The sequence below is a fragment of the Phoenix dactylifera genome, chromosome 6, assembly GCF_051530095.1.
Source record: "Phoenix dactylifera cultivar Ajwa chromosome 6, Ajwa_hap1_PhDact_Kaust_v1.1, whole genome shotgun sequence".
NCBI classification, from domain to species: Eukaryota; Viridiplantae; Streptophyta; class Magnoliopsida; order Arecales; family Arecaceae; genus Phoenix; species Phoenix dactylifera.
In genome coordinates, this window is record NC_143195.1 from 12,638,800 (window position 1) to 12,661,576 (window position 22,777).

At 40.3% G+C, this 22,777-nt stretch overlaps 1 protein-coding gene across 1 annotated transcript; it reads left to right on the top strand.

Annotated features, from left to right (window-relative positions):
- Positions 1 to 874: 874 nt before the first annotated feature.
- Positions 875 to 8,323, top strand: LOC149753311 (uncharacterized). The gene is made up of 3 exons (XM_089923870.1): positions 875 to 6,098; positions 6,691 to 6,781; positions 8,121 to 8,323. Exons 1-3 carry the CDS (start codon positions 5,889 to 5,891, stop codon positions 8,150 to 8,152), a joined length of 333 nt encoding a protein of 110 aa, XP_089779996.1. The 5' UTR covers positions 875 to 5,888; the 3' UTR covers positions 8,153 to 8,323.
- The last annotated feature ends 14,454 nt before the right edge of the window (positions 8,324 to 22,777 follow it).

The following is a 22,777-nucleotide window of genomic DNA, read 5'->3' on the forward strand; positions in this document are numbered from 1 at the left end:
TGCTTCACAGGCTGAGATCATGGCTTCAGAGTGGAGGCTGAGATCACAGGGACGTTGATCACGGAAGAGGGCGCTGGGAGCGAGCAATCTTGGGGTGCATCACCGGCTTCAAAGGAGGCGGACTCGGACGCGGCTCTGTTGGAAGGCTGAGACGCTGGATCCTTATCATGGGATGAAGGTTGAGTATCGTGGACGTTGTGATGCGGACGAAGCAGGGAGGAGCTGGAGTCTCCTGTGATCGCACGGACCGCGGGATAATGGCGTTGAAGACGGGATCGCTGGGATGGATGCCACGGCTGTGAAGGAAGGTGGGGACACGCAGATGCTTCACATGTGTGGGAGCTTGATCTGATCACGAGATGGACGGCTGTGATGACGGCGTGATCCGTGGGATGCTAGGAGGACTCGTTGACGATACGGACGGAGTGGATTTATTTGGGATGTTGATGATTGGCTGGGCAGATGGCCGAGAAGGAAATGATTGCAGGGCCTTGATGCGGGACTGATTTGGTAGGAGACCTGATGGACGGCGCAGGATTTCATGCTTGCATGGCAGCTGGAGAATTTGTTGAGCTCGAACTGCCGGGCATTGGGCTCGAACACAATGTTATTGGGTCTCTTGGACTCCTTGCACTCAAACACAAATACAATGTTAATTAATTAATTTTATCATTAAAAATTAACTATAATACTAATTAAGGTGGTACGATGATTGCAGTTTTGTGCTCTCATCACACCCCCCAACTAGCTTATTGCTAGTCTCTAGCAATTTAGTGCGAAAATGATAAGAGTGCAAAAGTGTTATTTATTATATAAATATACTAAGATAAATACTCACTTTCTGTAATAACCCCAAAATTTTTTTTATATATAAAAAGGGATAGAATAGTCCTTTAAAATTGATATAAGGGGTAAAATTGGAAGGAATCAAAAGATAATGGCATAGTTGTAGATATGTTGAAGTGTTAGGGGTAAAATGGGAATTTAATAATATTAAACAAAGGTGAATAGTGCTTTGATGTGATTTAAATGGGGTGGTTGGTGGCTCACGGGAATGAAGCGGAGAGAAGAAAGGGAGGGGTTCTCAGGCGACAGAGAGGAAGAAAAAGAAGAAGAGGAAAGGAAAGGAGGAAAGGAAGAAAGGAAGAGGAAGAAGAAGAAGAAAAAGAAAGGGAAAGGAATCCCGGGTGCACTTCCAGCTGAAGGAAAAAATGTAGATCTCCTTCTCCTCTACGCAAGGACCTCGATTTCCAAAAAAAAAAGGTAAATATCCGTCCCTATCTAGTTTTTTGATGACATTAGGCTATACAAAGGGTGGATATAGTCTAGAGGGGTCGGATAAGGGTTGTAGAGGCGGTTAAAAGAGGAAGAATCGGATTTTGACAAATTTTTCCGGCACTACGGAAAAACTGTGTCGAAGTCCCAACTTCGGCAAATTATTTAGAGGGTCAAACAACCTCCGATAGCAATGCATGTTACCTCTTTGGAATTCCCTATGAGTGTAGAATGTTAGGTAAAAATTTCATCAAATTTGGAGTTTGGAAAGTGGATCAAACCCAGGATGAAGTAACCGGCTGTCGGTCCGGGTTACTGTTTATCCGGGTGGAAAATAAGGGATTTCATACTATAATAGAGTATTAAGCCTAGATCAAGCTAAAAGGGAGCTTGTACTCATGCAAGGGAGTCCCTAATACACATAAATGATGAGTTAATTAATAGAAAAAGAAAAAGAGAAAGAAAAGAAAAGATTTAGGAAACGGGGGAGTTGAATCAATTAAAGTTCCCTATATTATAATTGGCACGTAGATTATGACCCTTGATACAGGACTAAATATATTATAAATGCATGTCACAGTTGGGCAAGAAGCTAGGGAACAAGAAGAAGAAGTTTTCCACTGCCTACTGTAGATTTTTGGAGGCGTATCAGGGCTGTGCCAGATTGACAGGAGAGTGGGAGCTTGTACTTTGCACCATGAGCACATTCCTTATTTATTTTCATGAATGTTGCCAAGTGTGACTTGATTCCACATGAGCTTATTGATTAATTGTTGTAGTAGATTCCTCTATAATCTTGATTCTCCATGCTTGATTATTCTGTACATGCATTGGAAGGAACATTGAGAGGAATTACGAGGGGTTGATGAGTAATCAAATTGATTCCGAATTATGAAATGATTTCTTTTGTAAATTGATTTCATTTCCTCTATTTAAATTGATTTGTAGAGCCTTTTTAGTGGTATACTGAGTTGTATTGCACTTCCTTGACCCTCACTCCTAACCCTGATGTTAGTTTATGATTGGGTCGGAGTCGAGTGAGTGGTAGTCTTGATCATACTCCTTTTTGGTAGAGTATTGGGAGGGTGCATTATGGCATTTATGCATGACTTGGCAGTATCTGCAGGACACCTATAGTCGATGGGGTTGAACATCGGCCTTTGTGCACATAGTAGCCTTCTGGGTGGGCGGAGCCCAGTCCCTTCCTAGGGGGGACACGGCCCTAGGCGTAGGATCGGCCGGTCCTACGACTTATATTCTGCTTGCCGCCGGGCATAGTAAGACCCCGCGAGGTGCAGTATGGCTTTCCGCGGATGTAGAATTCCCGCGAGGTGCCGTTTAGTATGTAGATGTGAGATGGATTTCTGTTCTGGATACTGGCCAGCATTTACATGATCAGTGTGGTATCTTATCCTGCATATGCATGTGACAGTGGGGAGTTGTTGCTGGTTCGCCTGGGGCGTAAAACCCACCTCCCGATAGCTGTCTAGCATTTACATTATCGATATGGTGTCTTATCCTGCATATGCATGTGACAGTGGGGAGTTGTTGCTGGTTCGCCTGGGGCGTAAAATCCACCTCCCGACAGCTGTCTAGTGATGATTTACATATTGGTGTGGTGTCATATTCGATATATGCATATGGCAGTAGGGAGTTGTTGCTGGTTCGCCTGGGGCGTAAAACCCACCTCCCGATAGCTGTCTTGTTGATGATTCAGCCTATTGACACCTGATTTATATGATTCAGTACTATGACCTGTTGAGCATATTCATGAGTAGCATATATGTTGACTTGATTATTCCATATATGCTTCAGATGAGTTGATATTGATTGTGGTGATATTGATGATTTACTCCATATTCTCTATGTTGAGATCATGTTCATCTTGTTATTGATCTTGAGATTTCATCTCGAGCCATGATTATATTCTGTCTCATGTGCATAGTACTCTCTACTCCACTCACTGAGTATTTATATACTCACTCCCCAGTTTGGTGTTTTTGATTGCAGGGCAGGTATTGTATAGAGAGGAGCAGGGTTAGAGATTGCCTGCTAGCTGTGCCGCTCCATAGTATAGTATAATGTAGATAGAGGTTTATTCCCTTTTGGTGTATTATAAACCTTCTGTTGTATTTAGTGTATAGTTACAGTCATAGATCCTGTTGTGGATATGGGTTTGACCATGGATAGAATGGAAACCAGATTTTTATACAGTTGAGTTATATGCCTATGATGATGTATTGATATATATTGTCCAGGTTCGTTATGTGACAGGTTATGTGATTGCTGCTCTGACAGGTAGCGTTGTTGTATGTAATGAGATAATCCTGACAGGTCACCATAGGAAAGGTGATCATTTTGTGCATGCATCATGCCAAAATTTTCAGAATTTATTGATGATTAATAGGTAGTAGGGTTCTACGTGGTGGCTAGTGGCCTTATGCCTACCCGCACCCTAGGACCGTCGCGGCGGCCCGCCGGGAACGGGGCGGGGGTCGTGACAAAGCTTGGTATCAGAGCAAAGGTTAAGAAGAGTCCTGTCAGAGCAATAGGATGAGTCAGGATTAAGTATAGGATTATACTATGGAGCATAGAATTTTTCTGTATGTTATTTTATGAGTCATTTACAACTCAGTAAAATATATCATGACTCAGTGTGCAGCGACCGTCCTCTCTTTTTGACTTTTTTAGAGAGATATAAAGAATACTTCCAAGGAAAATGGAGCCAGATATAGCATTGGATGCGGGTTCTGCACATGTCGAGCCCCAAATAGAAAAATCTCCTCCTGCTGATAGACGGAGGGTTGATGATCAAGGAGAGGTAGGAAGTAGAGATGCATTGATGGAACAGTTACTGGCGGAGAATCAGGCTCTGAGGGAGCAGATTGCTCGGGGGAAATCTCCTGCCCCGTCAGTAGTATCCATCTCACCTCCTGTACCTGTGCCAAGATGTTTGGCCAGACGGGCTCTAGATGATGAGGGGATTACTGTACAGGAATTTCTGAGGCTCAGAACCCCAGAGTTTAAGGGGGAAGAAGGTGAAGATCCTCAGAGATTCCTGGAGGAGACTGAAAAGATGATACGGAGACTGCCCTGTTCTGATGCAAGAGCTATAGAACTTGTAGGGCTTACAATGAAGGAAGATGCCTGGGACTGGTACCAGAGACAAGTGGAGGACAGATTGTACAATAGGAATCCTCCAACCTGGGAAGAGTTCAGGCAAGCAGTGATGGATGAGTTTTTGTCTCCGGCTGAGGGGTAGAATCGGGCTCTTCAGTTTGAGAGGCTGAAGCAGATGCCCGGAATGAGCGTATCTGAGTACGCTCGTGAGTTCACTAGATTGGGGAAGTATGCTCCTTACATCATCCCCACTGAAGCTGCCAGGATAGAAAGGTTCAGACAAGGTCTGATTTCTCCGCTTTATAATGCAGTACTAGCAGTAGAGGTCCCCACCTTGTCTAGGCTAATTGATAAAGCAAAACAGTGGGAGACCAGAAACAAAGAGAAAAGAGCTGAAAGAGAACAGAGAAAAATGAGTATGGGGAAAGGGCAAAGCAGTAGAGATAGATCTGAGAGAGTAGATCTCTCGGAGGGCCCGACGGAGTAGTCTGTACGCTCAGCTCCACCTGCCCCATGTAAGAGGAAATGGAGGGAAAGAGGTCAATCACAAGATACTTTTCTGCCATCAATACCTCGTCCTCCGGTCACTATGGCCAGAACGGAATCCAAGTTCCAATCATGGCCAGTATGTGGCATATGTGGGAAGCAGCACCCTGGCAGATGCAGAATGGGTCAGGGAGTGTGCTACAGATGTGGACAGCCGGGTCATTTTGTCAGAGAATGCCCGCAGGGTGCCACCCAGCAGTTTGTGCCTTTGGCATCCTATCCTTCTGTGCAGATGGACAGGCCTAGTAGTAGGGAGCCTGTAGGCAGAGGTAGAGTCAGACACCAGCGTCACAGCAGAGTGCTGGACCATCTCAACTGTCAGCTCCAGTAGGCAGAGGGCAAGGAAGGGTGTTCACGGTAAATCCACAGGAGGCACAGACATCGAATGCAGCTATGACAGGTATACTCCTCATTGATGAGATTAAAGCTAGAGTGTTATTTGATTATGGAGCTACCCATTCATTTGTATCCCCTTATTTTGCTAAAAAGTTAGCTAAGGATAAGATATTAATGCATATTCTCTTAGCTATTAGTACACCTGTAGGGGATAGTATAAAAGCGAAGTATGTATATCCTACCTGTGTGGTAGAAATAGAAGGTAAAACACTTCCAATTTATTTGATTCCCAATACCACACCGAGCAGAATATGAAGAGTAGATATACTCATCTCTTTGAGTAATCAGGTAATTTACTCTTTTAAATTCGAGGACGAATTTTATATAAGGAGGGGAGGATGTAATAACCCCAAAATTTTTTTTATATATAAAAAGGGATAGAATAGTCCTTTAAAATTGATATAAGGGGTAAAATTGGAAGGAATCAAAAGATAATGGCATAGTTGTAGATATGTTGAAGTGTTAGGGGTAAAATGGGAATTTAATAATATTAAACAAAGGTGAATAGTGCTTTGTTGTGATTTAAATGGGGTGGTTGGTGGCTCACGGGAATGAAGCGGAGAGAAGAAAGGGAGGGGTTCTCAGGCGACAGAGAGGAAGAAAAAGAAGAAGAGGAAAGGAAAGGAGGAAAGGAAGAAAGGAAGAGGAAGAAGAAGAAGAAAAAGAAAGGGAAAGGAATCCCGGGTGCACTTCCAGCTGAAGGGAAAAATGTAGATCTCCTTCTCCTCTACGCAAGGACCTCGATTTCCAAAAAGAAAAAGGTAAATATCCGTCCCTATCTAGTTTTTTGATGACATTAGGCTATACAAAGGGTGGATATAGTCTAGAGGGGTCGGATAAGGGTTGTAGAGGCGGTTAAAAGAGGAAGAATCGGATTTTGACAAATTTTTCCGGCACTACGGAAAAACTGTGTCGAAGTCCCAACTTCGGCAAATTATTTAGAGGGTCAAACAACCTCCGATAGCAATGCATGTTACCTCTTTGGAATCCCCTATGAGTGTAGAATGTTAGGTAAAAATTTCATCAAATTTGGAGTTTGGAAAGTGGATCAAACCCAGGATGAAGTAACCGGCTGTCGGTCCGGGTTACTGTTTATCCGGGTGGAAAATAAGGGATTTCATACTATAATAGAGTATTAAGCCTAGATCAAGCTAAAAGGGAGCTTGTACTCATGCAAGGGAGTCCCTAATACACATAAATGATGAGTTAATTAATAGAAAAAGAAAAAGAGAAAGAAAAGAAAAGATTTAGGGAACGGGGGAGTTGAATCAATTAAAGTTCCCTATATTATAATTGGCACGTAGATTATTACCCTTGATACAGGACTAAATATATTATAAATGCATGTCACAGTTGGGCAAGAAGCTAGGGAACAAGAAGAAGAAGTTTCCCACTGCCTACTGTAGATTTTTGGAGGCGTATCAGGGCTGTGCCAGATTGACAGGTGAGTGGGAGCTTGTACTTTGCACCATGAGCACATTCCTTATTTATTTTCATGAATATTGCCAAGTGTGACTTGATTCCACATGAGCTTATTGATTAATTGTTGTAGTAGATTCCTCTATAATCTTGATTCTCCATGCTTGATTATTCTGTACATGCATTGGAAGGAACATTGAGAGGAATTACGAGGGGTTGATGAGTAATCAAATTGATTCCGAATTATGAAATGATTTCTTTTGTAAATTGATTTCATTTCCTCTATTTAAATTGATTTGTAGAGCCTTTTTAGTGGTATACTGAGTTGTATTGCACTTCCTTGACCCTCACTCCTAACCCTGATGTTAGTTTATGATTGGGTCGGAGTCGAGTGAGTGGTAGTCTTGATCATACCCCTTTTTGGTAGAGTATTGGGAGGGTGCATTATGGCATTTATGCATGACTTGGCAGTATCTGCAGGACACCTATAGTCGATGGGGTTGAACATCGGCCTTTGTGCACATAGTAGCCTTCTGGGTGGGCGGAGCCCAGTCCCTTCCTAGGGGGGACACGGCCCTAGGCGTAGGATCGGCCGGTCCTACGACTTATATTCTGCTTGCCGCCGGGCATAGTAAGACCCCGCGAGGTGCAGTATGGCTTTCCGCGGATGTAGAATTCCCGCGAGGTGCCGTTTAGTATGTAGATGTGAGATGGATTTCTGTTCTGGATACTGGCCAACATTTACATGATCAGTGTGGTATCTTATCCTGCATATGCATGTGACAGTGGGGAGTTGTTGCTGGTTTGCCTGGGGCGTAAAACCCACCTCCCGATAGCTGTCTAGCATTTACATTATCGATATGGTGTCTTATCCTGCATATGCATGTGACAGTGGGGAGTTGTTGCTGGTTCGCCTGGGGCGTAAAACCCACCTCCCGACAGCTGTCTAGTGATGATTTACATATTGGTGTAGTGTCATATTCGATATATGCATATGGCAGTAGGGAGTTGTTGCTGGTTCGCCTGGGGCGTAAAACCCACCTCCCGATAGCTGTCTTGTTGATGATTCAGCCTATTGACACCTGATTTATATGATTCAGTACTATGACCTGTTGAGCATATTCATGAGTAGCATATATGTTGACTTGATTATTCCATATATGCTTCAGATGAGTTGATATTGATTGTGGTGATATTGATGATTTACTCCATATTCTCTATGTTGAGATCATGTTCATCTTGTTATTGATCTTGAGATTTCATCTCGAGCCATGATTATATTCTGTCTCATGTGCATAGTACTCTCTACTCCACTCACTGAGTATTTATATACTCACTCCCCAGTTTGGTGTTTTTGATTGCAGGGCAGGTATTGTATAGAGAGGAGCAGGGTTAGAGATTGCCTGCTAGCTGTGCCGCTCCATAGTATAGTATAATGTAGATAGAGGTTTATTCCCTTTTGGTGTATTATAAACCTTCTGTTGTATTTAGTGTATAGTTACAGTCATAGATCCTGTTGTGGATATGGGTTTGACCATGGATAGAATGGGAACCAGATTTTTATACAGTTGAGTTATATGCCTATGATGATGTATTGATATATATTGTCCAGGTTCGTTATGTGACAGGTTATGTGATTGCTGCTCTGACAGGTAGCGTTGTTGTATGTAATGAGATAATCCTGACAGGTCACCATAGGAAAGGTGATCATTTTGTGCATGCATCATGCCAAAATTTTCAGAATTTATTGATGATTAATAGGTAGTAGGGTTCTACGTGGTGGCTGGTGGCCTTATGCCTACCCGCACCCTAGGACCGTCGCGGCGGCCCGCCGGGAACGGGGCGGGGGTCGTGACACTTTCGTAGAGCATTACGATTACACTTAGCACGTGCAACAAGCCGTTAAACCCCTAGGTTACCCTAGTGGACGAGTGTTGTCTCGTGAGGGTTTGCAAAGAAGTTACCCACAAACTTCATTAGTCAGGAATTTCCAAATTTTAACTCAAAATTTGAACAAGTATTAATGTATGAAACTAGAATTGCAAGGACAATAGAGACTTGTTGTTATCATATTTAAACAGACTCTAACTCAAGTTTCATTACACCCCATCTATCTGCTAACAAGTCAAGAATGTAGTGAGGTGCAAGATAGTATCATATAAATGAGTGGCTTTTACTTACTTCCAACATGATTACTCCATTTTTCAAGACTTTCTAGAGTTAAATGGTAATGAACACCCCGAATTTATTTATTCATTTTTTTTTCAGACTAAATGCTAAGAAGAATGACTTGTGCAATATCTAGCCTTATTAAGCTTTCTAGCTAACCCATATAGCGAGTGTTAGGCCAATGACTCCCGATCCAGATGGCTCAGGGCACTAGGTGTAGAGACACCCTAACAGGCTTAATAACTCAAGTTAACTAGGCTTCAAGGCCAAATTAGTCACTCAGAGTTTAATCTCAATCATCCTCATCTTTTTATGCGAACACTCGCTGCTTGCCAGGCAAGAGGCCCGGTTACTCAGTGAGAAGACTTAAAATAAACTCATTATTTTATTTTATTTTATCTCTTTTTTTTTTTGATTAGGGTGTTCATCACACATGTAACTTTAAATTATCCCGAAGATTAAAAGTATTCATATTAGTTGCAAGTATACATACCCCACTATTCATGTGCTTACGTGTTGGTGCTAAATCATCTTGTATCATGTTAGCAGAAGATAGGTGGGATGAAAATTCAAGCTAGAACTGCTATCATATTCCTTAACTCAAAGCTATTGTCAAAGCAATTCCTAGTTTGTACAGCCAAAAAGATTAGATCTTGAGTTAAAAATTTGAAATCCCTTCTCTTTTTTTTAAAAAAAATCTTTTTTTTGAAAAATCAAAAATATTCTCAATTTTAAATCTTTTTTTTATTTTTATTTTAGGTAAAAAAAATCAAAAATATTCTCACCCCCATACCTAAATCTAACATTGTCCTCAATGTTAAAAAAATTTAAAGCAATAATAGGACAGAGGAGAAGTTACCTGATATAGGTGGGTAAAGTGACAATTGGAGCCAAAAAAAACCTCCAAACCTGCATGTTAGTTATTTTTTTATTTAATTATTTTGTTTTATTTATTTTTTTTATTTTTTTAATTTTAATATTTACATGTTGGGTTGCCTCCCAAGAGCGCTAAGTTTTATGTCTTCAGCCGGACAAAATGTAAATCCTCCTTTTTTTTCAACCATTATCTAAGAATGGTTTTGGAAGAGTCCGATGAAGAACAGTCGGCTGATGATGATCTATGCTCATAAGGGGAACAGAACTAAGGGGCGCATGCTTGACCCCTTCCTCGAAATGGGAAAGGTAAGCTTCTAAAGGGTCCTTATTATAAGTTTGTAAGAAAGTTTTCTGAACCAGACTTTCAATCATGTCAACTTCATTGATTTCTTTGTCGTTTGGTGGTTGTTTACTTATGTTGAAGACATTATGCTCGACTTTCATGTTGCCAAAAGATAACTTCAGCATCCCATTTCGACAGTTGATCACAGCATTTGCTGTGGCTAAGAAAGGTCTACCTAAAATTATAGGTGTGTGACTGTCTGGATGTATTGCTGGTTCAGTCTCAAGGATAACAAAGTCCACAGGATAGTAAAACTCATTTACTTTCACTATTACATCCTCTACAATCCCGTTGGGGTACTTCACTGTCCTATCTGCTAAGGAAAGGATAATATTTGTAGGCTTTAAGTCCCCCAAACCTAATTTTTGGTACACATAGTAGGGAAGTAGGTTTACACTGGCTCCTAAATCTAATAGGTTTATAAAAAAAAAAACAAGTACTTAGAAATCAAAGAGTATTTATGAATTCATGAAATGTTTAACTATTCAAAGGAGAATTTTTGCATAAATTAAAATGGATGAAAATAGTGCTTAGGGAGATTGAAGCCTACACAAATTGCATAAAGGAGGATTTAATGTATTGCATCAAAGAAGAATTAAAAGATTGCATTAAAAAAAAAAAGAAATTAACTTGAACCTAGAACAAGGATTGCATAAAAAAAATATGATAGATTTAGAAAACTAAATTGATTACAATGGTAGAAATGAATATTGGTAGCTTGATGCTACCTTTCTTCTGCAATTAAAATAAAGGAAAGAAATAACAAAAATAAAAAATAGAAAACATCTCCCTTTCTCTCCCACGGTGGAACAACATAAAATACTCTTTTTTTTTCTTTCTTTCTTCTCCAAATGAACAGAGCAATGCTCTGTTTCTTCTTTCTTTCTTCTCTCCCAACTCGAGCTCTCCCCTGTTCCTTCTTGAACCAGCCGGTTCCCACCACTCCGAGCTCTCTGGATGATCGTTTCTCCTATTTTTATTTCAATAGTTGGGCAACCAGGGTCATTGAATTTCGGGGCAATCTGTTGTTGAATGAGAGATGAGGCTTGTGCAGCCATAACAGCTTGCCTAGGAATACTAGTTTTTCTTTTGACCGTGGTGAGGTCTTTCAAGAATTTTGTATAGGAGGGAATTTGTCTTATGGCATCGAGAAAAGGTATATTTATTTGAACAGTTTTAAAGACTTCCATGATTTCATCAAAGTTAGATTGTTTCTTGGAGTCATGAAGTCTACTGGAAAAGGGAACCTTGGGTTTGTATGTTTCTATGGGTTCTTCCCTTTTTTCCGGTTTGTCCTGTTCTTGACCCCTCTTCTGAATAGGGTTCTTATCGGATTCAGTTTTATTTTCTTTTTCATATTCAGGAAGTTGGACTTTATTGTCCACTTGCTTGCCAGACCTTAAAGTGGTAATTGCCTGGACTTCATAGGTCGGATTTCCATTAGAATTGATTTGATACTGACCTATCTGACCTTGATTTTGTTGTCTACTAGGGTTAGGCACTGGTTGACTAGGTAGTTCACCTTTCTTCCTGTCCCCTAGAGAGTTAGCTATTTGGCTCAGACTAACCTCAAGTTTTGCAATTGCTTGCGCACGGAATTGGTTAGTCTGGGCTTGGGCTGTATTGGTCTGTTGTTGTTGCTTGATAAAATTTTGTTGTTGTTTCATCATATTAGCCAGCATGGTTTCTAATTGTGAAGGTTGCTGTGGGATAGGGGCATTATAAGGAGGTACAGATGGAACCAATGGTTGGTTCATTTGTGATGGACCTATTCTGGGGAAGTTCTTCTGAAAACCTGGTGGACCACCTTGATGCTGAATAGGTTTATTTTGTTTGTATGAGAAATTTGGGTGGAACCTATTATCAGGGTGGTAAACTGGGCTGAACAAGTTGGGAGTGGGCTTCTTAAAGGCACTATATGAATTTAGAGCATTTGCTTGCTCGGCCTTTATGTTAGGCAGACTAGGGTAGCACTCCATTAGATGCTCAGGACTGTTACACAAAACACACAAACTATATGACTCGTGATCCACTTTCATGACGGGATTTGACTCTTTGTATGAACTCGAACTAGTGGAAACAGTGAAAGCATCAAACTTTTTACTCAAGTTGTTCATTCCAGCCACCAGATTGGACATGACATTTTTGAGTTTTGGGTCTGCTTTCATTTCATAATTACCTGGTTTTCTAGACCCAAACTCATCTCTAATTACTTCCTCACCATAGCTACTCTAATTTTGGGCATTTTCAGCTAAGTCAACAAGAAATTCATAGGCTTGATCTGGGGTTTGGTTCATGAACCTACCCTTGTGCATGGACTCAATCATGTTTCTATGTGCTGGAGGTAGTCCTTTATAAAAGAAGTGGACCAGATCAGCCTTATCAAGCCCATGGAGTGGGCATTTGACCAACAAGTCATGGAATCTTTCCCAAAGTTGGGAAAATTCCTCCTCAAATTTTCCTCTAAAAGTTCTTATGGCATCCTTAATTTTTTCAGTCTTTACCATAGGATAGAACTTAGCCATGAACTTCTTAGATAGTTGTTCCCATGATGTGATGGAATTTGAAGCAAGGGAATACAGCCATGCAGCAGCACGATCCTCTAAAGTCATGGGAAATAACCTTAATTTAATACCCTCTTCATCTAAGTTTTGATTTCTAAATGTTTGACAGATTGTCAAAAATTTATTTAGATGAATATAGAGTTGTTCACTCTCGAACCCATGAAATTTGGGTAATATGTTTATTGTTGCAGCTCGAATTTCAAATTGGGCTGCATTATTTATTGGCAATACTATACATGTAGGTGGACTAGCGGATGCAGGAGCGAATAACTCATTCAGGGTTCTAATATGTTCACCCATTGTAGAGATCGACGGTTGGTTTACAGTTCGCAGGTTATGATGAAAAGTTCTGTCAATCTCAGGATCAAATGGGGTTAACTTATCTCTTAATGACCTTCTTCCATGCATACATTTTCCACAACTTAATTAGACTCAATTTTTTAAACGAAATCCTAAAAGATAAGAAGAAGGGCTAGACCAAGATGACCACAATCAACACCACACAACAATTTGACCCTATTAGTCTTAGAGCTAAGTGAGGTTTAGTAGCTTCTTAAATCTAGTTGCACAGAGATGTATCAGGTTAAAAAGTTCCTGAAATTCTCTCCTAGATTAGACAGCTCCTAATCTCCCTTTCAGATTAAGCTTGAGCTTACCAATTAAGCAATCCAGTAATCAGTGACCAGAAAAGTTCCGGGGTGTGTGGTGGTGCCAGAAGGGATACACCAATACCACAATATCCGTAACAGTTCTCACTGTTGTAAAACTTTTCTAGACATCACCAATTACTAAATTCTCACTGGAGTGGCTTTCAGCCGCTTCTTTCCAAGAGCCTAATTGAGCTCGAAAACCCTAAGGCCAACGTCTAATTTGTTTTTAATTTAATTTGGCTTAGGATAAGTATGCAAGGTAGTGATTTTTGGGCTAAGGACAGGTAATGACTTTCCGACCTTATCTTTTCAATGGGTTTTGCCCTTAATTACTTTATGCAAATGCTTAATACTAAATGCAGCAAATAATCAATATTTTTTTTTTAAAAGTTTATGCAATGTCATTAGGTTGTATTGATTAAATGAGCAAGCAAATTTTTTTTTATTATTTTATTATTTTATAATTTTTTATTTTTTTATTTATTTATTTTTTTATTTTTTTTATATAGCAATAACTTGAATGTAAACTAAACACAATTTTTATGCGTCAGTCAATCTCCGAATGCCCATTGAATAAGCTCTAGAGATTACTTCGTGAGGAGTCCCAATAGAGGTATGATAACCTCGGAGGATTGCACCCTATCAATTACTAGCAAAAATAATAATTTTTTTATATTTTTTTGATTTAATTAAATTTTTTTTCTTTTTAAACTTCAAATTTCGAATTTCATAATTCAAATTTTGAATTTTAAAAATTTTTTGAATTTTTGAAATTTTTTTTTTAATTTTAATTTTTTTTTTTGAATTTTAAATTTCGAATTTCAAATTTTAGAACTTAATAACTACGAAATTATTAACTAGAAATTATCAAAATAAGAAAAATTAATAAAAATAAAAATAAAAACTTACTACCGGAGTACGTTCACTCCGGGCATCCAAAATTTGATTTGATCTTCGTGATCGTTCTTGCTTCTCGATTTGCCTCCCCGGCAGCGGCGCCAAAATTCTGTTCGTCCGATTCCTGTCTACCTAAAAATATGCTAGACAGATCATTGTTAGAACCGACGAACAAAAGTTAAATTTAATTTTACTCTTACCTTTCATACTCGAAGAATAGCGGTTGTAAGAGGTCGATCCACAGGGAGGCGATTGGAGTTGCATAAAAATTAGAACGTTCTCTCGGATTAGAAACCGATTTTTGAATGATAAAGAAAAAACATTACTTCGGTGATGTGGAATGATTCTCCAGTCTATTAGAGAATGTTTTCTATTTGAAAATAAACAAAGGAAAGAAAGAAAACTTGCAATTGAAATTTGATGTAGAGTAGAAGTTGATTTCTAAAGACAGAATATAAATTAAAATCGTCAATCCAACTGCAAAGGTTCATTCCAAGGTTATCTTAAAATTAAGAATTCTAGAATGCATATAATAAATTGTAAAATATTAAATTAATACTTAGACATGTATTGCATAAAAGAAAAATTAAAAGATTGCATAAAAAAAATAGAAATTAAACTGAACCTAGACCATGGAATGCATGAAAGAAAATTGATTGATTTCATAAAAAGGAATGATTACAAAAAGTAAAGAAAAATTGAAGATGAAGCCTAAAGCTTATTTCTTCTGCAAATAAAATAAAAAAAAGAAAAGAGAATTTCATTTTTTCTCCCTTTCTCTCCCTTTCTCTCCCACGGTAGAACTGAACATAAGATATAATTTTTTTATTCCTTTCTTCCCCCCAAGAACAGAGCAATGCTCTGTTTTCCTTCTCTTTTCTTTGGACCCGCCGGCCACCACCCTTGGACCCGCCGGCCACTCGCCGAGAGCTCCCCGCCTCCCCTTAGCTCCCACCCTCCGAGCTCTCCCCTCTTCCTGCCTTCTTCCCCTCTTCTTATAGACCTTGGAGACGGTGGGATTCTGGGAGAATCACGGCCGGCCGGACGCGATGAGGAGGCGTTGATGAAGTGGAAGGAGGGATCTGCGGCTTGGATCCTGGCTGGAGCTGGGATTACGGCTTGAAATCGGAAGGAAGATGAATACGGACGGGATCTTGGGCTGCTTCACAGGCTGAGATCATGGCTTCGGAGTGGAGGCTGAGATCACAGGGACGTTGATCACGGAAGAGGGCGCTGGGAGCGAGCAATCTTGGGGTGCATCACCGGCTTCAAAGGAGGCGGACTCGGACACGGCTCTGTTGGAAGGCTGAGACGCTGGATCCTTATCACGAGATGAAGGTTGAGTATCGTGGATGCTGTGATGTGGACGAAGCAGGGAGGAGCTGGAGTCTCCTGTGATCGCACGGACCGCGGGATAATGGCGTTGAAGACGGGATCGCTGGGATGGATGCCACGGCTGTGAAGGAAGGTGGGGACGCGCAGATGCTTCACATGTGTGGGAGCTTGATCTGATCACGAGATGGACGGCTGTGATGACGGTGTGATCCGTGGGATGCTAGGAGGACTCGTTGACGATACGGACGGAGTGGATTTATTTGGGATGTTGATGATTGGCTGGGCAGATGGCCGAGAAGGAAATGATCGCAGGGCCTTGATGCGGGACTGATTTGGTAGGAGACCTGATGGACGGCACAGGATTTCATGCTTGCATGGCAGCTGGAGAATTTGTTGAGCTCGAGCTGCCGGGCATTGGGCTCAAACACAATGTTATTGGGTCTCTTGGACTCCTTGCACTCAAACAAATACAATGTTAATTAATTAATTTTATCATTAAAAATTAACTATAATACTAATTAAGGTGGTACGATGATTGCACTTTTGTGTTCTCATCAGTCATGCCAAGCTTCTCAAGCTCCTCAAGATCCTTGATCATGGTCAAACCATGTTCATGGACGGACTGCCCATCATGCATATTGGCTTTGAAGAGCCACTTGGACACTTCAAACCTTGCTGCACGACTCTGTTCACCATACAAATCTTGTAGGTGATCAAGTATGTCCTTAGCAATCTTCATGCACTCATGCTGGCATTGCAATTCGTTGGACATGAATGCCAAAATATAGCACCTAACCTTATTGTCGTCATCCAACCATTTTCCATGCGTCTCACGTTGCTCATTGGTTGCACGGGTTGGTAACACCGGGAGTTCATGGTCAAGAACATAAGCTATCTTTTCGCAACTCAAGACAATCTTCAAGTTGCGGAGCCAATCTTTATAGTTTGGCCCGGTCAACTTATTGTTATCTAGAATTCGAACTATCGGGTTGGAAGCCATTGACATCTGCAGAGAGTAAAGATTCTAATTAGAAATTTGTATTTGACATTAATTTGTTTTAGAGACTTTTAAAACAAAATTGGATCAAATCCTTCTACTATTTTTCGGATCTCTCACACTCCCCTGGTAAAGATACGAAAACCAGCAACTTAGGGTTTCGAGTGGGGTGCTGCGGTTCCACTAATCTACATGTCACCTCACCTAATAGTTATTGGAGACACATAGACGATGAGTGTACAACTCTTGTACAATGCTTTGTAAGCATATTGAGCTAACCCGGTCTCCAAGTCATAAGGACCTCACCTAACAGTTATTGGACCCGTTCCTTGGTTAAGTCAGATTCACCGTATATCCTGCGAAAATAAAGCTGTGATTGGATCCTCACCTAACAGTTATTGGAGCCCAACCCTACCTTTACCCCACAACATCTCATATTAATAGAGAGGTCCAATCCTTCAATGCAACTAGCTCACTGTATCCAGCCGAGACTAATCAATGCCGGAAAGATCTTAGCAACTCTACTACGGTAGAAGACCAATCGACTTAATATTGGGTAATCAAATCTTAGTGATTCCAACTTTGAGTTTTTCATAGGAGGTAATCGATCAATTGGCCAGGTAAGCAGGTGGGAGGCTCCCCTTACTCAGAGAGTAAGGTCCAAATTAAGTAACCACCTTTGAGCTTGCCTAGACACCAATTAGATCAATTAATCAAATATGGCTAGCTTAATGTATCGTTTACTCTCGATTGATTTAGAGAGATTTTAGGTCTCTTGGGATTTACATCTAATGTAACCATCTACCCCATACCATATATCATTCGATTTACATCTTTTGTAAATGTCACATTGGTTCAGGTTTACATCCTATATAATTATGAAATCCTTTCATATATTATGTGATTACATCTTATGTAAATGACATAATTGTTTCAGTTTACATCTTATATAAATGTCCTATTGTTTAAGAATTTTATTTACATCTCATGCAAATAAATTTTTGTTTAACTAATACATACATCTCATGCATACATTGTTTTAAACATAACCTTAAACAAGTATGAACATTATGATTACCATATGCATCTCATGTATATTTTCAGATCTGAAACTTTAAACCTATTATGCTATTCTTTGAATTTCAGATCATGCATTACTTGATTTAAAATATTATAATTTAATTACAATTCTAAAATAATTTGCAAAATCATAGCAAATAAAAATTTGCATGCTGAATATTTCAGCAACCTGAAATTTCAGCACGTAGAAAATCCAGCAAGCATAATTTCTTTAAAAATTAGATTAAAAATGTGGTAATCAATCTTGAAGTCCTAATAATGCTCCCTAGAACTATGGCTCTGATATCACTGCTGAGTTACGCCCTGTTCGATGCGACGTTCGCAGCGGAATTTGAACGGGACGTCGTTCATTGCATGAACGCGCCTCGGATCGTAGAATTCAAAAATTTTTCTGGATCCAAATTCATAAGATCTTTGAATTCATTAGGGAGGGGAGATTAGGATCTGAGGAAGGTTGATTAAGATTCATAAAACTGAAACTAAAATCAGAAGAAATTAATTTGAAGATCTCATCTTCAAAAATTCTACAGGTGAAGAACACCGCAGCCTGATGATCTATCTAGGTTTCTATTTTGAGCCACACAATTGTCCGACCTCTACAGGTATCCACATGGGGATCTAATCATCTGAGATAGGGTCTTACCGGAGTGCTAGCTCTTTGCAAAGACCTCTCATGATTATCATATAGATTATAAGATAAAAATCTGCAACATACCTCCTTAAAGAAGAACCCTTTCTTCTTCAACCTTGCTCGCGATGGAGGAAGAGGAAGGAGGAACCTTGCACGTGGATCTCTCTTGCCTTGCTATCGTGGAAGAAGAGGAGGATGAAGACCCCTTGCTGCCGTGGAGAAGGAGGAAGAAAGAAGAGGAGGCGTGGAGAGGAAGAGGAGAGAATTTTTTTCAAAACTTCTCCCTTGCTACCCTTTTATAGTTTGGGTTTAGGGCTCCTCCTAACAATTTTATTTCATAAAATAAAACCAAATCCGATCAAATCTATTGACTAATCATAAAGAAGCAAATACCGAGCATCAAAATCAAATACTTGAGTTTGCAATATATTACAACCCAAACTTATTAACATAGATACTTCTAAGAGTCCCTGTAACTATGCCTCAACTCCAATTTTCATTCACTCTTTTCCGCTCCTAATCGTCTTAATTATCTGAAATAAATAAAAGAAAACAACAGGAGGAGTATGAGCTTGCTACTCAGTAAGTAACCATGTGCTATCTTATTAGATCAAGCATAATTTTTCTCATGCCAATGCATCATTTGAAGGACTTATCAGAAGATAAAGCATTTCATAGATAAATTATTCAAAACAAGTTATAAAGCAAATTATGCTCCAACCATGCAAGTTCATAAACATGACAATGCAAGTCATATAAAAATGCTGTCATTCATCCATACTTTATAAATCTTACTCTCAGACGGATGTGCTGCTATGGTCACTATAATCCCGTGACAGGGTTCATATTCGTAGTCGACGAGTTTTATAACTTATTATTATTCGTTACCAACTTTAACCCGTTGGCAGAGGGCCATATTCGTTGGATGCTAGCTCCAGGAGGTCGACTGACCTCTATTTCTAGAGGTGGGCATAGCTATCTGAGAGTTCATAAATCATTCTTTTTTTTCATAAATTATACTTTCATACATAGGTTGAAAAATGACAAATGACATCATAATGTGTTAAATTCATGATTATGCTACAAATCTCATTTTCATGCAATTTATCATAACCATAATTCATCGTAATGTATAAAATTCATGATCATGCCACAAATCTCATTTTCATGCAATTTATCATAATCATGATTTATACTCAAATATTCATGAAGGATGCATTTTAGTCAAACTCATGAATCACATGCAATCATATGCTTGATCCTACTTTTAAGAAAATACATCATACCATATATATTTTTCATTATTTTATTCTTACAATTAAACAGTGATTTTAAATTAATAAGATCAGTGCCAGGGTTACTTACCTTGATTCGCTCACGAATCTCTAGAACCAGATGACAACTTCCCTGTACCTATCATCATCATAGAGGATAGATTATCATTTTCTATTTTAATTTATTTATTTATTGTTATTTCATTTCATTTAAATACATCTATTACCTTAATTCTCTATTTATTTAAATATATATTTATTATTATTATTATTTATTATTATTTTTCTTTTCTTTCTTTTTCTTTCTTTTTCTTTTTTTTTTCCCTTCCTTTCTTCTTTTTCTTCCCTTCATTCCCGAAGCTTCCCCTCCTCTTCTTCTTCTTCTTCTTCTTCTTCTTCTTCTTTTCCTCTTTCTTCTCCCATAAGGGGAGATCGGGCTCGAGAGGGCCGAGCAGTAGCCGGCAACGCCCCCTCGGCCGGCTGGCGGCACCTGCGGTGCCTGCGGCCGTGGCCGCACCCGCGGTCCGCAGCTGCGGCCGTGGCCGAACTCGCAGCCCGCGGCCGGCATTTCCCGGCGCCCGCAGTCGCAGGCCGCGCCTGCGGCCGGCGTTCCCCGGCCTCCGGCGCCGCAGTCGCAGGCCGTGCCTGCGGCCGGCCTTCCCCGGCCTCCGGCGACGCAGTTGCAGGCCGCGCCTGCGGCCGACGCCCACGGTGAGTCCCCTCCCCTTTTTTTTCCTTTCTTTCTTCTTTCTTTCTTCTTCTGTTCACCCAGGGAAAGAGGCGAGAGTCGCCCCCTTTGTCCCACCAGAAGGGAGAAAGGGAAGGACTCCGACCCGACTACAGCCCCCTCCGACGACTGGCGGTGGTTGCGGCCGAAGCCAAACGATACCTGTGACCGAGAGCCGGCAAGCTGACGATCACAGATACGCCTTTTTCTCCTCTTCTTCTCTTCTTTTATTTCATTATCATAAGGTAGGAAGGATATAGGATTAAGGCTTAGCTTGCTACGAAGAGAAGCTGCGGTTACTCCCTCCGGTGACACTGATGCGAGCTCCAAACCCTAGCAACGGAGGAGGGAAAGGGTTAGAGACAGAGTAGGGTGGAGAAGGAGAAGTGCTTGGTGGATCTCAGATGCAGGTCAATGGGGGATTTTAGAGAGAAAATTTTCAAATTACCGCCGCAATTTCAGCGGCGGTTGTGCGGGTTCATCGGCCATTCAAATAGCCGCCACGGATCTCGCCCCCGTTACGCTCGAGAAGGTGCAGCTGAGGATTCCGGCTTCTCCTTCGGCTTGGGCCTCACATATGGGACTATAGCCCATCCTTGGATTAATGCCAAGTGTCCAATCCTTGTGCTCATAGATGCATGACATGTGTCTATTTAATCAATTGATTAATTTTCTAATCACATTAGGATTCCTAATCTCATTAGGAGAATTAATTGATTTGGGATCATGCATCCTACGACGCCATGTAGACTTTAAAGCCCGCATAGTGTGAACATGACTTAAGTCATATTCATCCTACGACGACATGTGGTCTTTAAAATCCGCACAAACCTTGGTTTAATCAAATTGACCCAATCATGAACCTAAATCAATTTGGGTCGAACCCAATTTGATTTGGCTCATTAAATCAGCCCAATTGCAATCCAATTGCAATCAATTTCACTTAATTCTTCTTCCATTAACTCACTAACACTTAGTGGATTAATTCAATCACCAATCATATTGATAATTGACTTCAATTGAGATTCTAAATCACAATTATGATAGTCTGATTAATTAAATCCTCTATGTGTGTGATCCCGTAGGTTCTATTCTGACTGGTAGTGAGACATATTGAGATCTCCATCTCAATATCACTGAAACTTCTTTGAGTAGACTGAAACGATTTCAGTTCTACTCTTAGGGTTCACTGATCACCAAGTGAATGCCTTCAAGTCTCATAATCCACTAGTGACACCTAGCAGTATGTGGTGGCAACCCAGCAGAATGAAATATCTGAATCTCTTGGTGCAGTTAGCGTATGATACAGTTCCTCTATCATGGATCCCGACGTGATGGAGGTTATGGATATCTCGTCAAACCCTATCGTCTGTCATATGTCAAATTTATACAACTTCCAGTTCGAGATATGAAAAACTCTTTTTTCAAAATACCTGGCCAAAAATTTATCGAACTCAGTCTCATAAATCACATAGGATCACTCCTAATTTACAAGGTCGATAGATCCCATCTAGATGCAACCCTATTCCAAAATGAACCTACTGCAGCCAATTCGCACTACAAGAACCCGAATGACTAGGGCCCAAGTTTACATGCTCGTCAAACTACAGCAACTTCACAGTGAATAGCTGAGGTATCGCAGGTCAAAGGACCAGTCATACAACTGCAGTATAAGTAGTCACTGACGAGTGGATAGACATCCATATGACTACTATCTTTGGTCACGCTCAGTACCTTGTTCTCTAACAAGTACTTGCATAATCACTCCAGTATCTCTACACTGTGGACTCGAGACTCGTCCATCTGATTAAGTGATCTGTGCACTCATCTCAGCGGATCGATCATCGTCCCTCGTGATGGATCCATCGATCAGGAGCATTTAGAAATTAATCCCTAATAACACGTGCCTCAAATTCTCAACTCCTTGAAATTATGTGTCATCATCTATAAATTTCTTGGACGATTCATGGACACATACAGACATGAATGAAAAATAAATTATCCAATCTTATTTATTAATAAGTGTCAAATTACAAATTTATGCCCTATATTACAAATATGCGTCAGCCACGTTGGCTTCTAGGGCATACTTCTAACAGTCACGAAGTCCATTATAATGTGTTTCCACTTCCACTTTGGAATGTTAAGAGGCTGTGGTTGTCCTTCTAATTTTAAGTGTTCAGGTTTCACTTGTTGGGACATCAAACACAACACAACATACTGGGCAATCTCCCTCTTCATATTATTCCACTAAAAGTTCTGTTTTAAATCCACATACATCTTAGTACTCCTAGGGTGTGCTATATAAGTAATGTCATAGGCCTATTTCAAAATCTCCTTCTCTAGTTCTACATCATTAGGCATAGACAGTCTAGTACGAAACCTCAAAGAACCATCATTATAAATACAAAAGTCTAGGCGAGCAACAGCTTCAACCTCACCTCTGATTTTTTGTAGTTGGGAGTCACTGCCCTGAGC

Excerpts from the sequence above, each read along its gene's own strand:
- LOC149753311 (XM_089923870.1), top strand. The coding sequence starts at position 5,889 with ATGAAGCGGAGAGAAGAAAGGGAGGGGTTCTCAGGCGACAGAGAGGAA. Across the intron at positions 6,099-6,690 it reads CGATTTCCAAAAAGAAAAAG|TTGGGCAAGAAGCTAGGGAA; the intron begins GTAAATATCCGT and ends TGCATGTCACAG. Across the intron at positions 6,782-8,120 it reads GGGCTGTGCCAGATTGACAG|GGCAGGTATTGTATAGAGAG; the intron begins GTGAGTGGGAGC and ends TTTTGATTGCAG.